The sequence below is a fragment of the Carassius gibelio genome, chromosome B11 (assembly GCF_023724105.1).
Source record: "Carassius gibelio isolate Cgi1373 ecotype wild population from Czech Republic chromosome B11, carGib1.2-hapl.c, whole genome shotgun sequence".
Classification (NCBI taxonomy): Eukaryota; Metazoa; Chordata; class Actinopteri; order Cypriniformes; family Cyprinidae; genus Carassius; species Carassius gibelio.
In genome coordinates, this window is record NC_068406.1 from 11,246,341 (window position 1) to 11,270,374 (window position 24,034).

The 24,034-nt window shown below is 36.9% G+C and overlaps 1 protein-coding gene across 13 annotated transcripts in view; it reads left to right on the forward strand.

Annotated features, from left to right (window-relative positions):
• Nucleotides 1-24,034, forward strand: part of LOC127968107 (inositol 1,4,5-trisphosphate receptor type 1) — a 131,561-nt gene that overhangs the window by 87,840 nt on the left and 19,687 nt on the right. For 9 of the 13 annotated variants that reach the window (XM_052569008.1, XM_052568998.1, XM_052569000.1 and 6 more), the window contains 12 exons: nt 8,695-8,878; nt 9,005-9,252; nt 10,394-10,594; nt 11,684-11,794; nt 11,886-11,981; nt 12,102-12,236; nt 13,265-13,372; nt 13,986-14,217; nt 16,439-16,561; nt 21,640-21,815; nt 22,861-23,025; nt 23,193-23,382. In XM_052569008.1, coding sequence (XP_052424968.1) covers nt 8,695-8,878; nt 9,005-9,252; nt 10,394-10,594; nt 11,684-11,794; nt 11,886-11,981; nt 12,102-12,236; nt 13,265-13,372; nt 13,986-14,217; nt 16,439-16,561; nt 21,640-21,815; nt 22,861-23,025; nt 23,193-23,382 — 1,969 coding nt within the window. The remainder of the gene's footprint in view (nt 1-8,694; nt 8,879-9,004; nt 9,253-10,393; nt 10,595-11,683; nt 11,795-11,885; nt 11,982-12,101; nt 12,237-13,264; nt 13,373-13,985; nt 14,218-16,438; nt 16,562-21,639; nt 21,816-22,860; nt 23,026-23,192; nt 23,383-24,034) is intronic. The other 4 variants (XM_052569001.1, XM_052569009.1, XM_052569007.1 and 1 more) reach the window with 1 other exon arrangement.

The window sequence follows — 24,034 nt, forward strand, 5'->3', positions numbered from 1 at the left end:
TAGCCTCCCCAACTTCCAGATCTGTGTGGAGATGCGTTTCTGTGTGTCTGCACACTTGCTCATGGCTTTACCGCGTGCCTAATATGGACCTGCTATAACAATACAGTAAGAACAAGGGACTTTCCCAAACAGGATTATTGTGCAAGGCTTCTTTTGCATGGATATGGCACTAAATTTAGTCGCTGTGCCCAAACTGACCTGTGCAACAAGGTTTGTCTCGCTCCATTAAGGCCTTGCTGTTTGTTTCAGCTGTTGAAATAAAGGCAAAGTTTTGACAAGAGGACGTGACTCAAGTGCAAATCATTTTTCCACTCATTTGTTATTGTGATATGTTATTAGATGTTGAGATGAATGAGTTGAGAGGCTGTCAAAAATATATTTCAGTTTGTTTTTGTTCAGTATGATTTAGAGATTGAACATACATGCATGATTTTTACATGAATGTGCACTACTGGTCAAACGTTTGAGGTCATTAATATAATTTAGTTTTTTAAAGAAATCTATACTTCTATTCAGAAAGTATGCATTAAATTGATCAAAAGTGACAGTGAAGACATTGACATTGTTAACGGAAATTCCTTATTGATTCCTGAAAAATATACTGTATTTCCACAAAAATGCTGAAAATTCAGCTTTGCCATCACACAAATAAATTCAATTAAATTAAAAAGTTATTTTAAATTGCAATTATATTTTACAATGTAACTGTATTTTTGTATCAAATAAATGCAGTCCTTGTGTGTATAAGACACTTTTTTTCAAAAATAATAAGTACATACATTTAAATAAATACATTGTGCTGGTAATGTAACAATAAACCAAAATACAAAAACTTTGTTAGACATGTTTGTTTACCTTTACTGTGGTCCATAAGATTAATCCAAAGTTGTTGTTTTTTTTTGTTGTTGTTGTTGTTTTTTATTATTTCTTTTAATAATAATAATACAAAAAAAAAAAAAAAAAAAAATATATATATATATATATATATATATATATATATATGAAAACCCGGAGGCTTGAGACTGTCCTATTTTGTTTTGTTTTATTTTATTCCTTTTTTTTTGCTGTACACAATTTTGGTACACTGTTGTTATATAGATACATTTTTATTTAATAAAAAAAATATATATTTTATGAAACTATCAATTATGCCATCTGATCAGTCAAAACAATGCTGTCGTATTGCAGATATTATGATATGCATCATTAGTGTCATGATTATGACCTTGAGCATCTTAGAATCACTGTAGATAGCTTTGCACGAGCAAACAATTAAATTTATTACATTTTTACATTAAATTAACATTTTACATGTCATTTAATTTTCAGTTTTTTCTTTAAAAGATTTATTGAATCTAGTTTCATTTTAAAATGATAAAATTTGCAATTGTCACGACTGGGCCTTAAGTCTGTGTTTATTATTGCTTTTCCTGAACCACCCACCAAAGTCACAGGGTGCTATTGAAAAATGATGAGGTCACAGGATACATAAGATCCCACAATGAACTGAATAGACATAATAATGAAGGGTGGAAATTACCATCCTAAATCAGAATCCATTGGCGCTCGGCTCAAATACGGGCCTGTATTCTGTAAAACCTCCAGGCCAGACAGAAGTCGGAAAGGCAGACGGGACTTCATCTGTGGTGAGTAATGCTCAAGTAGGAGTGGGAGGGAATGAGAGACAGTGAGAGTACCGTGCTAAAGCAGAGTGTGTGAGAACAGCCGAGTTCTGGATGACCCCTGACGGAAGCATCGCCCACTTGCTCTACAGCAAGTGGGCAGCAAGCCTGAGATGCTTGAGCAGCTATTCACACACACACACACACACACCTCCCGTTCTGTGACGTCAGTGTATGTGTTCCTCTGTGACTGAACTATGTAAAATACCCACATCAAACATTCTAGAAGATCAAATATATACTCACAGAGCCAAAGTCCATTTATAAATAAACGCTCATAATCAACCTGTTTTTAAGCAACATGTCAAAGGTTTCGCAAGAGAGTGGACAGTAAACAAATACAGGCCACCATAAATTATTTTTATTTTACGTCATAGTTTTGGTGAGTTTTTGGTGAATTATATTGGTCAGATTACATTTTTGAGTGCTAAAACACAATGGCATTAATAACTTGAAATGATTGTATTATGTAAGAAGAAAATGCTGAGACAGTTGAGATCAGATCTGAGATCTTTATATATATTAATCTTTATTATATTAATCTTTAATATAATATAATATAATATAATATAATATAATATAATATAATATAATATAATATAATATAATATAATATAATATAATATAATATAATATAAATATTGGAAAGCATGGGGCTGATAGCCGATATAAAACCGATTATCTTTTTTTTTTATTATTAATATTTAAGAAATTTTAATTCATTTGACAATATCAGCCTTGGCGATATATCGGTCAACCACTGAACGTAATGTAATGTAATATAATAAAATAAAATACAATATAGTATCATATTCAAAAAAATTATTTAAATAATTGTGTGTGTGTGTGTTTTAAAAAAAAATAAACATACATATTTTAATATATTTAAACATTGGCGGACTAAAATATATACGTTTAGGTTGAAGTACTAACATTTCTAAAACGAATGCTGAAATAAAGATAAATGAAAATATTTAAATCCAAAATAAATTAAATAAAATGCAATTAAAATAAACCAGAAAATAAAATTCAAATATGTTATTAATAAATACTGTAACAGTATCTAAATAAGAATATACTCACCCTCATTTATTTTATTTTTATTGTTTTTTAATGTTTATTTATTTAGTTAGTTAGTTTTGGTGTTGGTGGTGGTGGGTTTTTTCTTTCATTGTATGGGGCAAAAAAAACTTTCTTCAAAATATCATCTTTAAGAATTTTCGTATTTTGGTGAACTGTCCCTTAAAGCATCCTTTTTTTACTTTATAGCATATACTGCATCTTAGTCTGTTTTAAAAAGAGAAAGTGACACATTCATTTGAATGCAGGAAATGAGGGGTGTTATTTCCATCTGGTCCGCACACACGTGTACACACACACACACACACACACGTACACGTACACACGTATGGCTCAGCGATTTCCTGAGAAAAGTATAAATAGAAATACATTCTCTGCACCAGGGAGGGGAAAAAAGGGTCTCTCTCCATCCTTGAGCCTTAAAAATTGGCCCAGAGAATGTGACCCAGAGGTCAGCGCTTTTGTTTTGCTTCTGTCATTGGATGATATTTTTTATTGCAGTTGTCATCATCTGGTTAGCTTCTGACTCATTTGAACCTCATCATTGGTGTTTTAAATAGGGATGCATCAATCCGGTTGAACCAGTTCACCAAATCAGACTGGATAGTTTGAAACATTTCACGTGTCCAGTAAGCATTAATCCAACAATGACTTAAGTTATTCACTTTTTAACGTGGCATCCCTCTGAGTCGAAATAAACCAATACTTTTCTATGTGGACTTGGAGGGCTACGCAATTGTCTAACACACAAAAGAGTGATGGTCAGGTCAACACAGAGAAGTATAGAAATTCTACACTGAATTAAAAAAAAACAGATTGTATCGGTATCGGAAGATTTTTGGTATCGGATCGGTTCTGAAAAATGGTTTCATTGCATCCCTGGTTTTAAAGAGACTAGGTGCAGAAGAAAGACAATATAACTCTTTTGAACTCAAAATCTCGGCTCTTACTTTAATTAGGGCTGTTATGTAATATAAAAAAAATGGCGTCAGGTGTAGCGGGACACAAACTCAAACTGGAGAACTCCTCCTGAGGTTTCAGGTTGCAGCTTGCACCTGTCGCCTGCCACATAAGTGCACGCACCTCAGTTAAACATTAGCTTATGACCTTCATAACAAACACCCAGTGTGTGTGTGTGTGTGAGGAGGAAGTGCTCGTGTGCGTTTGTTAATTCCATGTCCTATAAATATTTACACTCTTTTTCAGACTTTGTCACGGTCGCAGTCGTCCTTGGAGATGTTCTGTGCTCTTGAAGCTAGCCATGTGCATAACTCTGTTTTTGCTCACGGCCCTCCTGGTTACCGTAAACTCTAAACAGCCTCACAAGACATGAGCAGACGCACACGAGTGTAATGAAGCACAACAGGTGTGAGTGCTATTACTCAACAGGCATGTGAGAGTGCGTCTAAAGCTGACCTCGGCTTTATTTACATCCAGCTTTTTTTAAACCCTTTAAGCCTAGTATTTAAAATAATAGTCAGGGTGGAAAAAAAAAAAACAAAACATTGTCTTTCCATCAGTTCTGATTAAGTTGATAATTTAGAAGCCTTAGAAATTTGCATATCAAATATGATACAGTAGGCTGTATAGGGTTAACCCCCCTTGCGTCTTATTATTATGGTCTGTCTCATGCGGCGCCTTAGCTCTCTAATGGATTTAGTAAGTGCACTTGAAATCCTTAAGTTGATGCTTGTATACGCGTGTCGTATTGCAGACTTTCCTTCAGCTGCCGTTGAAGTGTGAAGGACATCTCCTCGCATCCCCAGCCGCCGCCGCCGCCGCCGTGCGAGCCGTTCCCGTGGTTACGAGGCCGGGCGGGCACGACGACACTGATTGAGCGTGCGCTTATAAATAGATCTTACATAACATCCTCTTGTTGATGCCAAGAGCTCGGATAAACGAGAAGGGGACGGAGGGAGGGAGGGAGGATTGGGAGGCAGTTGCTGGTTGACCTTTTGCTTTATGCGTTGATGCTGCTATTAGGGAGCTGCTCATGTTCACCTGCCCATGCAGAGTCTACTTCCTGTCGGGTTGTGGCTGGTCACCTTGCCTGGATAGACTGGTTGCTGTATAATAAGCTGACAGACTTGTGGTCAAGATATGATGGGTTCAAGGCACAAGAAAGGCTTTGATGATAATAACAGGCAATTTGGCATTGGCATGAACATTTATTTATTCCGGTGATTCAAAGCTGAATTTTCAGCGTCATTACTCCAGTCTTCAGTGTCACATGATCCCATTCTAATTTGCTGCTCAAGAAACATTTCTTATTGTTAGATGTTGATAAATGACTTATTTGCAGTTGAAATCTTTCGTAACGTTCTGAATGACTAAGTTTGTGTAGGGGTTTGTCATCAAAGTCATCAGCTCATGATACAGCCACTTGTTCATTTCTCATATGCAATATGTTTATTTCTCACATGCAGTATGTTTATTTCTCACATGAATTATGAAGACCCATGTGCATTTATCATCGACAGAAGTCAAGTCATGTGTGTCTGATTGTATGCAGCTTGTACAACACTGGAAACTCTTGCATTGATTCCAGCTGTACAAGCACACGATTCACGGCACTCCACATTACTATGGATAACAATGAGTACTCAAATACTTCATATACTTCATTTACTTCATATAATATATTTTATTTATAACTCTGAACTGGTTTTCAAAACTGTCCTGGACCCCAGCACTGTCTCCCTCATCTAACAGACCCAATTTAACTTGTCGGTTCATTAATAGAGACTTTAAGACCTGAAGTGGGTCAGAAAAAGTAAAGAGAGCTGAGAGAAAATATGTTGAGTGCCAGATCTGCGTCATTTGACTCTAGAATACTTTGGTATACAGAGGAGTTCATAGTCAACTAAATGACTGTTAAGTGCCCAGATCCTGTGGCTATAAAAACAGCCCAAAATCCTATTCATATTTATTATTTGTAACATCATTTAATTTATTTCTTACTTATTTATTTGATATGATTTATTTCAGGTTTATTATAAAATATTTGTATGTTATTATTAGTTATACATGTATTTGTGTTCATACATGTATATGTTTATAAATTATAAATAATATGATTCATTATACATTTATTTGTTTTTTTTTTATATTTTATATTTTTTTTATATGAAAATTCTTATGTATTCAGAAACAGCAATATTTGATTAGTCTGTTTTAACACTTTCATATTTAATTATGTAGTTATTTTATTGGTTTATTTATTTATTCACTTTTCTTAAATGTCTATTTTCTACACTTTTTGTGTTAATTATGTTTAATTTTAAATCATTTAAATATATATATATATATATATATTTATATCATAATTAAGTATACACATTAGTTTTTATACATGTATTTTTATTTAATTATACATACATAAATTAAAAAAAAATTCTATATTAGTAATTAACGTTCAGCTGTAATGGCTAATAACAAGGACTTTGCAAAGTAAGCATTTTAATGAACATTCATAGTTAATTATTGTTCTTATAAACCAGCAACACTCAATGTTGTACAGTATGTTAGAGGGGTCAGTGCTTCGTCTTTTTATCCACTAAAGGGTTCCTTGGCCTGAAAAACTTTGACAATTCCTGTCTAAAACACCTGGAAAACACTTTCCGTGCTTATTTTTCCCAGCCGTTCCACTGTTTTGCCGTTTCCCTGGATGTGCGTCATGTGGTAGTCAGGTGTTGACATGTTTACTGCGGCGTTGCATCTGATGTGGCCATCTTGTTTATAAGAGCAGTCATGAGACTTGCACATTTGAATGCCGTAATGCTATAAACTCCACTTCTCTTCTGCTCCGGGGTCTTACATAACCTGTTGATTTGCTTCGCATTGTAATCTCTCGGAACGATTGGATGCGTGTCAGGACTGCCTTCAATTAACTTGAGTGAAGAGCATTTAACAGAGAGGTCATTCACAGAAAGACCTTCATTTTTTTATACATTGTCCGATGACGTCCCGAGGTTTACGGGATGCGCTGGAGCAGATGAATCTTTTTTTTAAGTACGTCTCCTTTATGCATGTGTGTGTGTGCCGCTGTGGGTGTGTTGCATTTCTCATTCGCTCGCTGTTGTCTGAAAGAGGCCTGATGACTGAGTTCACTGTTAACCTGGAAAGAAGGCTGGTTATGTAACAAGCTTTCAAAACTGCCCCAGAATTCGGCTGATAACTTGCACTCCTCGCCCTCCCTCCATGTGTCGCGCATCACACACTCGCTCCGTGCCTGTTTGGCACCAGAAAAGTAGGGCAGGATTTTCCTCTGCGCTCTTCTCCCCTCCTTTCTTTTCCCTGTCGTCCTGTGCGAGCGTGCATGAGCAGCCTCTCACTGCCACTCAGCTGATTACAGACTTATGTAAGGAAGAAAAAAAAAAAAGAGAGAGAGAGAAAGTAGGACAGGATATACCAGAGAAAAACACTACATAACCAGTGGGACATTTTTATTCATAGAAGGAACTGAAAGTTTTCCTTTAGGATTTAGATTGGGTTGGTGTGTTCCTGAAACACAGTTTGATTTAGCAAGACCTCATTTTTTAACTCAGATGAAAATCAAACCATTTTGAAGGGGTTTTCTTTGGAAAGCAAGCACTCTGTGTGAATTGTGTGCTTGTTTGTGTGAATGTGTCGACTGTGCCCGTCTTGTAGCGCTTGGGACGGTGTTGACAGATGGTGTAAAATCAGGTGAGCTGAGGGAGGCACTCCAGGTTATTTCTGTGGTAATTGCTGTGAGTTTGTGTGTGTGTGTGTCGGGTTATGTAACCGCAGTGGTGTGAGTCTGGCTGGCAGTAAACAGGGTGGAGGGGAGGGAGGGACGTGAGAACTCTGCTGAGGGGGATGGCTGCGCTGCACGGCTGCCTTAACTCCTTGTGCGCTGGGACTGGAGGGGCACATGCACATCTAAAGGTTTAATTGGAGTCTAATTTTCCTGGATTATTTGAGATACGAGACTATATAGACATATACATGAGAAATGTCAAATATATTAAATATACAAATGTAAATGATCAAATATAATTATATATCAATTTAGTTTTATATTTAAATATACAACTTAAACATAAAAATAATACAATTATTTAGACTGTTTTATTATATATTTTTTTGTGTTTATGTCTGTGTATATTTTTTGTGTATGTGTGTATGAGATTTGTATGTAAAGTTTAATGTTATATTTATGAACAATAAATCTTAATTGATACAATCCTGTGTGCATAAATTTATGAATAATTTAATTAATAATTAGTCATATTTATCATTATTCTGTAAACAATAAGTATATTAAAACTATATACACATAGTAGACACATTATTTATGTGCATATAATTATTCTTTTTTTTATTCATTTTCTTTTTCTTGATTATAATTGCAATTTTCATAAAATATATATTTAGAGTGTGTTTATGTGTGCGTGTGTGTTTGTGTGTGTATTAAATATATTATTATTTTAATGAACACAGAAAAATATAATTAAGAGTATGTTTACAAGTGTGTATTCTTTTGATATATTATTTTTATGGAATACACACGTGTGTGTGTGTGTGTGTGTGTGTGTGTGTGTGTGTATATATATATATATATATATATATATATGTATAATGTATGTATATTGTATATGAAATATATATATAAAATAAAAAGAACATAAAACATAAAGAAACAAATTCTTAATCAAATTCTAAATTCTTTTATATTAATATTTTATTTAGTACTGAAAATAATAGTATTGTGTTTCCTTGTAATTTTATGATTTGTGTTTAATGGAATCAATTATGATTTGACTTTGAGAAAGAGATCAAGAAAAGCAAAATTATTACTCGATGCAAACAGTTACAATCTCTCCCACCCCCTCTTTTTTATTCATTTGCAGTCTGCTAACTCTATATTTGATCTTTTTTTTTTTTCTCACTGTCCTCCCTATCCCTCCAGCGGTCATTTTTCTGCCGTCTGACAGGCGACAGTAAGTCAGAGAAGTTCTTCAAAGTGTTTTACGAGCGGATGAAGCTGGCCCAGCAAGAGATCAAGGCAACTGTGACGGTGAACACCAGCGATCTGGGCAGCAAGCGCAAAGACGAGGACGCCAACGACAAGGACAACCAAACACACAAGAAAGGTCAGGGCTCAGCATGTCTGACCGTAAACTACACGCACTACTACATGTGATCAGAACGTGTACATTTATACCTTGGAGCCCAGACATGCAAAAGCATAAACAAATACAATCCTCCCCGTTTTTTAGTCAAGGAGGTTGCTGTAGTGACCGAGGAAGTGCGAGATCAGCTTCTTGAAGCTTCTACGGCAACAAAGAAGGCCTTCACTGCATACCGAAGGGAGGCGGACACCGACGAGCATCAGAATGTGGCAGAGGGGCAGAGCAACACAGGCGAGAAGAACCAGGATGACGAGATGAGCGTCATCATAACCATCATGCAGCCAATCCTGCGCCTCCTGCAGCTGCTTTGTGAAAACCACAACCGTGAACTGCAGGTTAGCCACTGTACTAGAGAATATTTTGTGAAGATGAGCATTGGTATTGCTAAGTTTTCCAAATGTTGCGACCTTAACATGTAGCTTGTCTAGCTGCACTTTCTCTAAGGAGCTGTATGTGTGAGTGGTGTCAAAATAGATCATATTCATTCAACCCAACATGAAATGTTATTTGTCAGCCATTTTTAGTTCCTTAATGGTGCGTAATTCTCAGCGAAATGGGATATTTGGGCACAAAAATGTATGAAAGCATTTCATCTATCGAAAACTGATTAAAAGGGTCATATGATGCGATAACATTTTTTCCTTTCTCTTTGGAGTGTAACAATCTCTTGGTGCATAAAGAAGATCTGTAAAGTTGCAAAGACTAAAGTCTCAAATCCAAAGAGATCCAAGAAACTGCCACACCCCCCTAAAATGGCTCATTCTAACACACCCCCACATGTCTACATCACGATGTAAAAAAAAAAAAAAAAAGGAATGTTACATTTCCGACGAGTGCTTGCGGTGTTCGGTCAATCACAATGCACTGGGTCAGTTGGCCAATCAGAGCAGACTGTGCTTGTCAACAGGGGTGACTTTGTAGAAAACGTCAGAGTTTTTGTAGCTTTTGAAGATGTTTCTTGCTAATAAATAATCATAATTAGTTAATCGTCCAGAATTATTTTTTCGGAATTATTTCTATTACGTCACCCTCCAGATGTTTGCAGCAATACAATACAAATATATATAAAAACATATTTTTTGCAAAAATCTAATTTGGATATTTTATATTAATAGTTAAATGTAAGTAAAACTGGTTATTTTTCTTTCAAAGAAGAGTTTAATGCTAGTTTTACAATTAGCTTATCATTGCTTTATAATAATTTCCTTGCTTACCTAATATTTATATTTGTAACTGTTTACATAACACCATCCTGTGGATGGTTACATCATAAACATGTTTTATAATTTTACTTCTTGGATCTGATATTCTCAAAGTCCTTGAAGACAAAAAAAAAAAGAATATAATCTGAAATCCTTTTTGTTCCAAAGACTTATGGTTATATATTGATTCTGTCCGTGCTTCCTCTAGCTCTAATATTCCTTATAAAAACAAAAGCATGCTCCTCATATCCTGTTTTTCTCACTTGTTCCCTAGAACTTCCTTCGCTGTCAGAACAACAAAAACAACTACAACCTGGTGTGTGAGACGCTGCAGTTTCTGGATTGTATATGTGGCAGCACTACAGGAGGTCTGGGGCTGCTGGGGCTTTATATTAACGAGAAAAACGTCGCTCTCATAAACCAGACTGTGGAGAGCCTGACAGAGTACTGCCAGGGGCCTTGCCATGAAAACCAGGTGGAGCTAACACATCCACACACTCTTCCTCATCCATACTTTAAAGGAATAGATCACCCAAAATGAACTTCTGTTGTCATTTACTCTCATTTACCTTCACTGTCAAAGCATCTCTGTTAAAGAAATAATCATTCAGGTGGGCTTGAGTGATCCATTGATTCTTTTGGGAATTGGATCTAATATGTGAATCTCTTCTTGTCTCTTAAACCCAAAACACCAAGGAGAGTAAATGATGCCAGAATTGTGATTTTGGGGTGAGCAATCGCTCTAAGATTATGCAGCTTTATAACCACTATTATTTCCTCAAAAATAATGATGGCAAATCTTTCTTAATGTTTCGGGCTAGGCATTATGAAATTGTTCTTGCTTCATAGGACCTTCATAATTGGGCTGATTATCATCATTGTCCTACTTTTCTAAGAGGAAATGTAGTGTAATTGTATGACGGCAATGTGCTTTTGTCCCGTAATGATTAAATGATTAGTCTTTTATTGAAGCACTCTCTTTCAGGGTCATGATCATATCATTGATGGTTGATTTTTATATTAAACATTTATGAATGCGTTTTTTTTTTTTTTCTGGGGCAGCTTTTGTTTAGATCATTTAGCCTTTTAATGCTCAATTCTGTAACTTATTCTGTAGACGTGCCTACTATACAATCCAAAGGTTTGTCTTTAAAAAAAAAAGACTACTAAAATATGCATTAAATTGTAAATACTAAGTAAATAAGTATTAAGTAAATACTTATTGCAAATAATAAATATTTCTTTTGAACTTCCTGTTAATAAAAGAATCCTGAAACAAATGTACAACGTTTTCCACTAAAATATAAGTGGCACAGCTGTTTTCATTGTTTATAGTAATAAGAAATGTTTCTTGAGCGGCAAATCGGCATATTAGAATGCTTTCTGAAGGATCATGTGACACTGTAATGATGCTCGAAATTCTGCATTGCATCACAAAACGGGTATTTTAAATAGATATCACATTTCACAATATTTTGATTAAATAAAAGTAAAAAAAAAAATTAACTCCCCAACACAAAACTTTTAATGGTAGTGTAAATTTAATATCTTTTCCCTTGTTCAGAACTGCATTGCCACGCATGAATGTAATGGCATTGACATCATCATCGCTCTCATCCTCAATGACATCAACCCTCTGGGAAAGAAGAGGATGGACTTGGTCCTGGAGCTCAAGGTGTGAGAACACTTCCACAGCATTATGGGATGTGTACTGTAGTTTTCAATCCAGTCCAAAATAATTGACTTGAATTGTCTTTTTGTTATAGAATAACGCCTCAAAACTGCTGCTTGCCATCATGGAAAGCCGCCACGACAGTGAGAATGCAGAGAGAATCCTGTATAACATGAGGCCTAAAGAACTGGTGAATGGCACTTTGCATTTTGCACAAACACATCTTTCTCCTGTTCCTGTGGACAGATTTTCTGATTTGCATACGGTGGCAAATCTACTGTCATTATTGAAATGTTTGGTTGGTGTACAGGTGGAGGTGATCAAAAAGGCCTACATGCAGGGAGAGATTGAAGTAGAACACAACGATGATGATGAGAACGGCGAGGAAGAGCACGCCGCTTCTCCACGAAACGTGGGCCACAACATCTACATCCTGGCCCATCAGGTGACGCACACAAATATGCACTCACACACACTTTGACTGCGTTCACTCTGTCAGATGTCTGGATTATATCACTGTTTTCCCATCCCCGGTGTGCTTCAGTATAGATTTTCTGCCTATTCACGTAATTATCTGGGTCAATGTCGGAGGATCAGTTGTGTAACCACATTAGGAATGGTGCAGCTTTTCCACTGGCTCTCCAAATGACAATGTTTGGCATCAGTGGTTTATGAATGAAAAAAACAGAGGACAAAAAGTACATTAGACAGGGCCCTTTGATTCAGTTTTACCCAAATAATACAGAATTGTGCTTTTGCAGGTTGAGGCTCAAAAGGTCAGTCCATAATTGCAGCTACAAGTTATCCATTTCTGTGGTGGACAGAGTTTATTTGTTCACTGCTGGGCTTTGACCCTTGGTTATAGTCGTAATTGGGCCATTGTGAGAATATTGTATGTGGCTATTTCATGGCCATTTGGCTGTTGGAGAAGGAGATCAAAATTAGGTAAATAATATCATGGACAATATAGTGACTAAACTAAACTATAGCTATCCAATGAAGAATGCACTAATGCTAGCAACTGAAGTCCGAAAGCCTCAGACTTTTGTGTTGTTGTTGTGACATAGTGTTATTTACCATCATCTAAAGGCTTTAGATTGGTAAAATGTTTCATGATACAGTATTTGCCTGGGGATTGGGTGGCATGATTGCTATGGTATATTATGGGATTAAGGATGAAACCATTTGTGAACAATACAGAACATTTGACATCACATTTGACATCATATTCTGAAACATTCATCGATTAAGTATGTCATTAATTAACAGTAACCTGCCTATTGGACAGTTGTGAACTCAGGATTGTACTCTTCAGTTCGAACCAGTTCGTTTCTCAGACAGGCGTTGGCCTTTCGCTGACGGTAAAGCGTGTTATGAGCTAAACAACAAGGCCAGACGGATCATTGCAACATATATACACTGTCACAATGAAAACAAACACAGTATCATTCCTTTTTCCACATACACCCACAGCTCGCCAGACACAACAAGGAACTCCAGGCCATGCTGAAGCCAGGAGGGACGTACGGGGAGGGAGATGAAGCTTTGGAATACTACGCCAAACACACAGCCCAAATCGAGGTCAGTGGTGTTCCCCTGTGTTGGCCGTTACGGATCCACCATCCATAGACTTGAGTACACAAGCATCACTATTACTACAGACATGAAGCGATCTTTTCCAAGCGATCAGGTTTGCAGTTTCCACCTAGCAAAAACAAAAAAGAGCAAAAGAAAAACCATAGACTTGTGTTTTAAGACGCATGTAGTGACTAGAATAATTTACTCACCCTCATGTCATTCACAACCCGCAATAGTCCATATGACAAGTGGTGAACACAAAGGTATTACAGGTTTGGATCGACATGAGGGTGAGTAGTTAAAGACAGAATTTTCATTTTTGGGTGAACTATTGCTTAAAATAAGTAGTTTTGTCTCCTGTTTAATTTTGTCACATAAATTCATGACGTTGATCAAAAAGAAAGCTGCTTGGTTTTAAATTATTTTTTAAAGCAATGCCATCACTATTGACACTGGACAGTGGACCTTTCTTTACCCTTCAAAAAATTCACTGAAATTTCACTACTGTGATTACACCTTTAGAAGGCAACAAGACAAAACCAAAACAGCAACTATGTAAGTTATAACCTCCAGTGTCCACCAAATGTAGCCAAATATGCATTTATTTCTCTTACAGATCATCCGCCTGGATCGCACAATGGAGCAGATTGTTTTTCCCGTCCCCAACATATGCGAGTTCCTAACCCAGGAGTCCAAGCTCCGCGTCTATTACACCACAGAGCGCGATGAGCAGGGCAGCAAGATCAATGACTTCTTCTTACGCTCTGAAGACCTCTTCAATGAGATGAACTGGCAGAAGAAGCTGCGAGGTACTCAAGAGGCCACTGGTAACGCAAACTCCGTGCCTTGTGCGTGCGCACTCCCTTCCTCTTTAAACTAGTAAGCTACTTTACACACCCTCTCCACTCCCAGAGCGTCCAGGGACCCATCAGGGCTCTATTCATGTAGAATAATGGTCTTTTGGTGCTGGGATGCCTGCCTCACCCTGACCCCCTGAAGCCTGGGCAGAGGGGAGGGGGTGTAAATGTTAACTTATGTAAGAATAAACCTATAATTAAAAATTATGTTAAGTTTTCATAAGATTTTGTTTTAATGTGTGCTTGAGGGTTTGGGAAACAAGGAAGAAAGATGGGTCAGGGAGAAGTATGAATGAATCCCAAACAAACACACATGGCAGCTTACATCACAAAAGCTGATTATGGAAATAAGCTGAGCGAGGGATCAAACAAACTGATGATGGTAAAAAATTAATTATTTAACCCATTTTCCACCAACCTGGTGCTGGTGACCAATCTGGAACCATTTCCAACTAGCTCTGCACCAAACTTTAAAACCTGCTGGTTTTAAAACAAGTCAGTATGGGTCAATGGCCACACTGAACGGCAATGTAAAAGTATTAGAATATAAAAAAACAACAACAACAACAACAAAAAAAAAAAAGGATATTGGAGGAACCAAAATTTTCTTACATTACCCAGGACCCGCGCACTTTGATTGTCGCATTAAAAGATCTCATGATCAAATTTCGATAAATCTGCTTCTGTGGAAAACAATTTGGAAAAGTCAGGCAAGGATGGTAGAAAATGGGTTATCTGGAAAAGGATAAGAGTTCTCAGACAGGAAGAGTGTGAGGTGAACCACAATAACAAGATAAAACCTCTAAGATAAGAATCAGAACGGTGTCAGAAAGCAATTCGACAGACGGAGAGGCTTGCGACAACTATTTTTTTGTATTGGACATTTGGCCACAGTTCTTGTTTGTATCTTTGAGTCTTTTGGTCATGAGTTAAAAAGGAGGGTGTGAATAAAAAGGAGGGTGTGAATTCCGTTAGTAATAAACTTCTATGAATGCCATGTGAAGGTTTTTATCTGGCTGAATCAAAGTAGAAGCAACGTTCCATTGCCGCAACCCTAAGTCATGAGTGTGGCGGCCTGTGTGTGAAAGTCCCCTCCTCCAGTTCCTCTTTTCAGACAAAAACCCCCTGTCAAAATAGCCATAGCTTAGAAACTAAATCCTCCAATTAGACTCCTCAGAGAGTCATGGGTCAAAACAAAGGTGGCGGTTAAGGTTTAGTGAGCTCTCGTATATGGTTTGGCTGCACTAAGAACCTCTTTGAACTCTTTGGTCTTATTTCTACGGTTTTAGACTTCAATTTTAGAAAATTGCATGTCTCTAAAACTGCACAACTGACAAACAGCCTCTATCTTCGTTCAATACATGCTTTATTGGGAATAACATTGTTTAACTTAACTAAAGAAAAACAGTTTTTGAAGGAATACTAGATTTAACAAAGTTAGTGAATTGGACATTCTCCTGATTGGATGTAATTGGAAATGCACATGGTCAGCTGGATCACATTTGATCTTGAGATCATTCAGAAATAATTGGTCATTGAGGTCGCCATGGAAACTAACACACAACTGTACTCATGTTTAGTAGAAGGCAGTAGAATGACGGAATGTGATTAATTGCCTAAAAATCAACTTGGAAGAAGTAAAAGATAAGCAGTAATGCCTGGAACTTGAGTGACATCATCTGTTATTTCATCCCAGAAAGCCTTGTTGTATTACGTGAAATTAGTTTCTTTCTTCAAACCACAGTGCTTACTTTGTTTTGTATTGGGCAGTTATAAGTGGAGGAATGTGCAATTTCTGACCTACTACCAAAACCAAACAGAATTTCAAACAATGACTTTCCTAACTGATTTCAAACGATGCCATCTTCTGTTGTTCAGACTACCAGGCGATCCTGCTCTAAAATTCACGCAGTTGGATTAAACCAATGTTGTTGTGTTAGTACTCAAACAGATTGCTTCCCCTAGTGGCACAGAACTTACACACTTGGCCAAAGTTGGTGCTTGTTTGAATAACAGCAAATGGTTTCAAATGAAATCTGTCAGTTTGTGCCAGAACCATGTACGTGGAGCTCTGACATAGTGTGCATCAGGGGCATAGTATTGGACCCTTTTAGTTTTGTGATAGCAACACTCAGAAAAGGTACAAATTTTGCTGTGTTGATGTTCCTTAACATTTGGAATTGAATTTTTTGACTTGCTTCCTCCTCTCCAGCTCAGCCCATCCTGTACTGGTGTTCCCGTAATATGTCCTTCTGGAGCAGCATCTCCTTTAATCTCGCCGTCCTAATGAACCTTTTGGTAGCATTCTTTTATCCACTGGAAGGAGTCCGTGGAGGTGAGTGTTTTTTTTTATTTTTTTTTTATTTTTTTACATATGAGATATAGAGAAATTTCTGAAGTCGTGTAATATAATTTTATTATTTTATACATTTTACTGTAATAAAGGATTATTTCTAATCTCTGTTCCAAACAAGCTGGGATACTAGGGATCTTTAGACAGTGCTCTGTAATTGTAAGAATACCAACCATAACTCTGAACTTTGCATACATTGCTAGACAACAGATTGCTGTTTTCATGGAAGTAATTGAGCGCATTCAGTAACAGATGCTGGAACTTGACACTTCACTGACCTACTTTCAGCACACACAGCCCCTGAAAGACATAATTTGGCCTACATAACAGAGGTCCAACAAAAACGCTGCTGGCCTTTCTTCTGTCGTAACACATCTTATATAATTCATTCATTCTGTATGATTTAACCCCCCCCCCCCCCCAACCTCAGTAGCATACAGTTTTACATATATCCATCAATTAATAAATGTAGGGGTGCATGATAAATATATCATGCACCCCTATAATTAATGCGCATCTCGTCAGTAAAGCCGGTTCTCTAATCAGCAGTAAATTCCATCAGGTGCGTGATTTCACATAGAGCAGCTTTTACTACACAGAGCCGTTGTTAAAGCTGCGGTAGGGAACTTTGGACGCTCTAGCGGTTAATAAACAGAACTCCTTGCGTCTTGCGGAAGAACATCGTAGCCGGAACTACTTCTCTCTGTTTATGTCTATGAAGAATCACAAAGGTACTGGGTTACTCTATTTAAAATAGTCCGAATATAAACACTTATTATAGGTGCACCCTAGTGATTCAGGACAAGCCAAAAACACGGTTTGGAAAATGGATTCATGGTGTACTTGCTTATTATATACATTTTTATACATTTTGAACACAAACAAAGTTACGGATCGCAGCTCTGATTGGTTATTTTTTACCGGGAGCGATGGAGTTTCTGCAAATGGCAATAGGACCACTGGGAGGAGCCAGAGGAGCTTGATTTTTTTTCACAGATTATCTGTCTCATATTCTACTGTCAGGACATAATGACAGGTTTAATAAATATTAAAAAATATTTTTTTACAAAAGTTCCCTACAGCACCTTTAACTGACAAGCTGTGCAAATCCTTGTTCAAAATCCAAGTCGCGCGTCAGTTAACACCAGCTCTATGTAGTAACAGCTGCTCTATTTGAAATCATGCAAATGATGGAATTTACCAAAGATTAGACGATATTACCATATTTTCCGGACTTTAAGTCGCACCTAGGTATTAGTCGCATCAGTCCAAAAATACGTCATGACGCACTGGATTATAAGTCGCAATTATTTAGAAACAAGAACGAGCACTGAGCAGCATAGAGCACCCTCTCGCGGCTGTAGATGGTAATGTTTTCTCTTGGTTCATGTAAAATACATTTTTTGAAATAAGTCGCACCTGACTATAAGTCCCAGGACCAGCTAAACTATGAAAAAAAGTGTGACTCAGAGTCCGGAAAATACGGTATCAATGAACACTGAATAGGCTTTAATGACGAGATGCACATGAATTATTGTCCAATTTTTTTTGTGCACCCCTGAATAAATGTATTAATTGTATAAAATTATATATTAAAATATTAATTACATATTTGAATATTTATTGTCAAGAATGATTAAATGCATGATTAAAAATATGAGTAAACAAAAACTAAAATACTGATACATATTTACCTTCTTCAGGCACCTTGGAAAGCATTTCTGATCCGCAAGCGTGCATGTCCTTTATGGTGTCGTTGCGATCAGCATAACTTTTGTGCATAACCTCATTATTGATCTTGCCCTGTTATCTGAGATCACTCGTGTAACATGTCACCTGACTCCGGTGCTAACATGCACAATATTTCCCTAATCTCATAAGCTGTTTAGACTGTGAGTCTATCTCCTCCCTGCTCTTTCTGATCAGAAGCGTGTTTGTATACATGTCAAAGGAATATGACACCTGTTTATGTCAGAGCTAAGATTTGACCCTGAAAACAGAGACCCAGATAAAGTCAGTGGTCTTACATCACAGCTTTAGTACCTGCTGCTTGTGTTCAAGTTTTTGATCGATATCATCCTAATGTAAGCGATGTTGTACTGTAAGTACATACAAGGAATATTTCTTAGGCCTTTCTGTGTTTATTTCGCTCTTTTTTGTTGTTGTGTTAAGCCTATGATTGTCCTGTCATTGTGACTGGCATAAGTGCCACCTTGTGACTGGCATAAACCCTGCATTGTTCAGGCTGGGGTCAGGCTCCAAGGGCTCTTTTGTTTTGGGCCTTTCCCTTTCTCAAAGCGCACATGAGTGTTTGGGCCTTTAATTGAAATCTCTAAAACAAAAGGCTCCTTTGGACACATTCAATGAGAGCTTTGGTACATATTCAATATAGGTCATGATTTGAAATGCAAACCAATAAAAGCTGATAAAGGACATGTTAAAGGTGGATTTGAAATATTTTCTTGCAATAAACATGGCTGTAAAACAATCGGTAAACTGAAAAAAAATAATAATAATCGGCTGTTTGATATCTAACAAAGAATTATATAAGCAGTTCAGTAGTTCATTTTCCTTCTGTACCACACTTGCTGTTTGATTGTCTAATGTTTTTCCAAAGTTTTAAAGTTGCATATGCCACTGGCATGGATAACTGTACTTAAGTCAAGGCCATGAGTTTATAAAAAGAGAAACTTTTTTTCTCCACATTCATAAGGCCAGCTCACCTGTTATTCATTTATTTATTTGGTTATTTAATATTTATTTTTTATTATAAATGTTATTTATTAATATTTTTAATTATGTTTAAAAAACAACCATTATATTATTATGAATGTAATTTAAATGTATACAATCTAAGTCATCACAAATTTAAAACGATCTCTTAACGGCCCACAACCCTTCTTCATTGTATTAGTTCTTATTGGTTGTTTCACGCTTAGTTTTTTGCTTTCGTTTGATGGCACTTCAAAATCGTTTGTGTTCCGACACATTTTTTTAAGCACATTTAAGAACAATCAGCACCTCTAAAGCCGATTAAAAAATGCCTTCTGCAGAGTTCAGTAGTTCCCTGTACAGTATTTGTAAAGGTCAAGCAAGAGGCCCTAAAGAATTCTAGAATGTGTGTAAGAGCAGCGCAGAGGCATGTTTCTTCCCTCCTGCCCAGTCTGGCAGAATGTAGCCATTCAAACACAATGAAGGCTCCAGAAGTAGGTCAGTGTGTGTAACCTCAATGCACAGGGACGCATAGCATAAATGTTACAGCTGTGGGGAGATCTAGGGCTTTAAAGTAAAATTATAGCCACTTCCTTGTCAGTTATAGATAAGGTACATGCACGTTGCAATTATATTTCTATGGTGCCTAAGAAACAGATGTTACTTTGAGGTATGAGTGAATGGACATTACAGTCTTTCATGCATAGTTTCATTCTTCCTGACTTGAATTTCAGTTGCAATTGTGGCTAAACTTTTGAGACTACTGGCTGTTTGTTTATGTGTGTATGTTTGTTTATTTATTATTATTTGTAATCTCTACACTTTATATTAGTATTTTATATCAGTGATAAATATTTTCATGTTATTTAATTCAGTATTTTTATTTACAACCATCTCTTTACAAATAAAAAAAATTTCAGTGTACCAAATCTGTGAGCTATGTCCAGTTTTTGTCTGATTGACAGTGGTGTTCAAGTGGACATGATCAAAGCCTGCTGATCAAGTTCGCCAGCATATATTGATAAAAGATTCCAAAATAATCTTGTGCTTCACTGGAAGAAAATCTGAGTGACATGATCAGTGTCTCACAGACATAAGAATCAGAAATATTTAACTTGTTTCTTTGTGTTACTAAAACTTTATTTCCGGGTTGAAATTCGATTTAGAATCCGAGAGTTTCAGTGTGCAGTCTGTTTGTGTGTGTGTGTGTAAGTTTGTGGAAATGAATGGAACAGAGGCTTTGACGTCCTCGATTCTGAAAATTTCCTGGCCGCCCACCAGCCCTGTTGGTCCAAACCCCAGCTCGGCTCAGCCGTGAGACCGTCCTAGCTCGTTACCAGACGCGACGCTCATACATCTTTCAGCTGTGATATTTTTAGCACGCCGTGTTATGTAACAAGCACCTGTCCATGTGGTCTACTCGCTGGCGGGAGAGTGAGCGAGCGAGCTGGAACCATTGGCTCTGTGAAGATCCTGCAAATCCGACTGGCCTCATTTTTCTTCTCTGTGTACACACACACACACACACACACACACACACCCGCTTAGCAATCCCATTAATATAAGACCTTGCTGTACTGTACATTTCATTGATGAATAACAATGCCAGGGTGGCTTATTACAAAGCTTCATCAAACCTTAACATATTCAAATGCGTTATGTAACTTTTTTTCTATTTTTTCCCTTGAGAGCTAGAATGTGCCTGAACATGTTCAACAAGTGAAACTGCAAGTACTTTAGGGAATCCCATTTAGATCTGCTGTACAGAAACACAGTTTCAGATAATGCTGTGCAGTCATGGGTAATGATCATGAATAAAATCTTAGCTTAGCATCTGCACTTCTGTTATTCGTCAATTTTACTAGTTTGTTCAGCTAAAAATGAAATTCTCTTTGTTCCAAACCCATATGGCCTAATTTCTTCCGTGAAGCACAAAATAAGAAGGTTTGAAGAAGCTGAAAGATAACAAGTCTTCTGAAGCCAAACTAGTTTGTAATGTTAATTATAAAATAGTTTATAAGTCCTCATTCACTTCTTTTGTATTCCACAGAAGAAAGAATAATGATGACAAGTGATGACAGAATTATCATTTTCATATGTCCATAATCATGCAGCTCTAGATGGCTTGTACATGTTGAAACAACCTAAAAATGACACAACTTGCAGAAACACACTGTGGATTTTTAATCAGAATCTAAGTTGTGTCCCTGAGACAGTTGAACATGAGGCCTGTAGCATCGCTGACGCTGTAACCGTGACAGATGGCATGATAACATGTCACTTCTGCAGTATTTTTATCCCGGAGCATGATTGATGGAACTAAAACGTGTTTACCTCTTTTTCCTCAGGCACCCTGGAGCCACACCTCTCTGCACTGCTTTGGGTGGCGATGTTGGTTTCACTGGCCATAGTTATAGTTCTACCCCAGCCTCATGGGATTCGGGCGCTCATCGCTTCCACAATATTACGCCTCATATTTTCAGTCGGCCTGGAGCCCACACTGTTTCTTCTCGGGGCCTTCAATGTGAGTGAATGACAGTCTTCTGCCAAAACTCGTCTGGCCAGCATTGTTGTCAAAGGGCAGCTCGTGTGTTTTGCACTGAGGTGTGTCGTGCGTCACTGGGGGATTTCACACGGCTTTCACAGGCCGATGTTAAAATGGACTTGGCTCACACAACAACGCCACTTTCCCCTAATAGTGTGCACACTTAGTATGCATCCAAACCTAATATCAGTTCCAAATCATCTTAAAGTGTTCATGCTGCTCTTTTCTCACATGCATGCATTCAAAACATCTCTTAAATGTAGCAGGAAATACTGTGGTTTCGGAACAATATGAGGTTGAATCAATAATACCAAAGCTTTAGTTGGGCAAACTAATCTTTTTGTACATGCAAGGTGCCCAACACTAAAACAAGTATTTTACTTGGATATGCTTACAAAGACTGCATTTATTTGACCGAATATAGATTACATTTCAAAATATTATTGCAGTTTAAAAGAAACATTTTCTATTCGAATACATTTTTTATATCACATTTATTCCTGTGATGCAAAGCTGCATTTTCATAACAATTACAGAAGTCTTCAATGTCACAGAAATACATCAATTTCTTAAAGATTCTTTGATGAATCACTATTGATCGATTTAATGCATCCTTGCTGGCCAAATGTTTAAGTTTAAATATTACTCTAAACATGGTAGTGTAATTATTTCCTACAAAAAAAAAAAAAAAAAAAAAAAAAAAAAGCATGAGCTACTAACAGTTTTTTGTTCTCGAACAGAGTTAATAGTTGAATCTTGTTTGCAATCTTCAGCTGAATGCTTTGATAATTTAGTGGTTTTATGATTAAATATGATTTCAAAATGGAAATGTTTCAGAATGCAGAAACTGAAAACTGATGCCAGTACTTGAGCCCCTAATTTGTGGTTCTGCTGCAATTGTTGGTGTATCCATAATGATACACTACAGATAAATGTTCTTATTGCTAAAGGTTACCTCAACTCATTATAAATGAGCAAAAAAACAGTCCAATAAAATCTCTTAATGCTATGGTTGTGTTTTCAGGTGTGCAATAAAGTGATTTTTCTAATGAGTTTTGTGGGAAATCGCGGTACATTCACAAGAGGATACAAGGCCATGATCATGGATGTGGAGTTCCTGTATCATCTGCTTTACCTCATTATATGCAGCCTTGGAGTCTTTGTTCATGTCTTCTTCTACAGCTTGCTTGTGAGTAATACACACATACACTTTCACTCACTCCACCAGACATTCCCATCTTTCACACAGGGACGTCTCTTCTAACTCTGACCTCTCACCTCTCACACTTTCACTGTCATGTATACTGTATACACGTGCACACACACACATACTCTCATCTTACTCTCTCTCTCCAGCTCTTTGACTTGATCTACCGAGAAGAGACGCTGTTAAACGTCATCAAGAGCGTGACCAGGAATGGCCGCTCGATCGTTTTGACCGCCGTGCTGGCTCTCATCCTGGTCTACCTCTTCTCCATTGTTGGATACATCATCTTCAAGGATGACTTCATTCTGACCGTGGACAGGATATCCAATAAAACTCTTGGTGAGAAAAACAGATGGATTCTATCCGATGTTGCTCAAAGTCTGAAAATTACACTTCAAAAACACGTGGCAGTCCACATTGTACATGAGAAATCTCTTGTTGTTTCATGCAACAGGTCAGGTTTCAAACATGTAGCTGGTTATTTCGCAAGAACACCTATAGGTCATCCTAAAATCAAAAGAAAGATATAAAAAAATATGTTATGATCATACAAAATGAAGCAGTAATTATAACCAGTAATTAAATTTTTTCTTCTTTTTTTTGCATTCTGACACTATTTTTATAACAGTTGTCATTTCACTCTTGAATCCCATTAGTGTTATGCTAAAAAAAATATAATTCTCCATATTTTAATGTGAATTTTTTATTTATTTTTTGTATACTATCATTTAGAGTTTGGGGTATTTCTTTTTTAAATAAATTAATTATTTTAGCCCGCGGGGATACATTAAATAGAGCAAAAGTGACAGTAAATGCCAATGTTGCAAAAAGATTTAAAGAATCATTCAATTCAAAGAATCCTGAAAAAAAGCAGTTTCCATAAAAATATTAAGCAGCACAACTGTTTCCAGCATTGAAAATAATAATAATTGTTTCTTGAGCAGCAAATCAGCAATGATTTCTGAAGGATCATGTGACATTTCAGACTGGG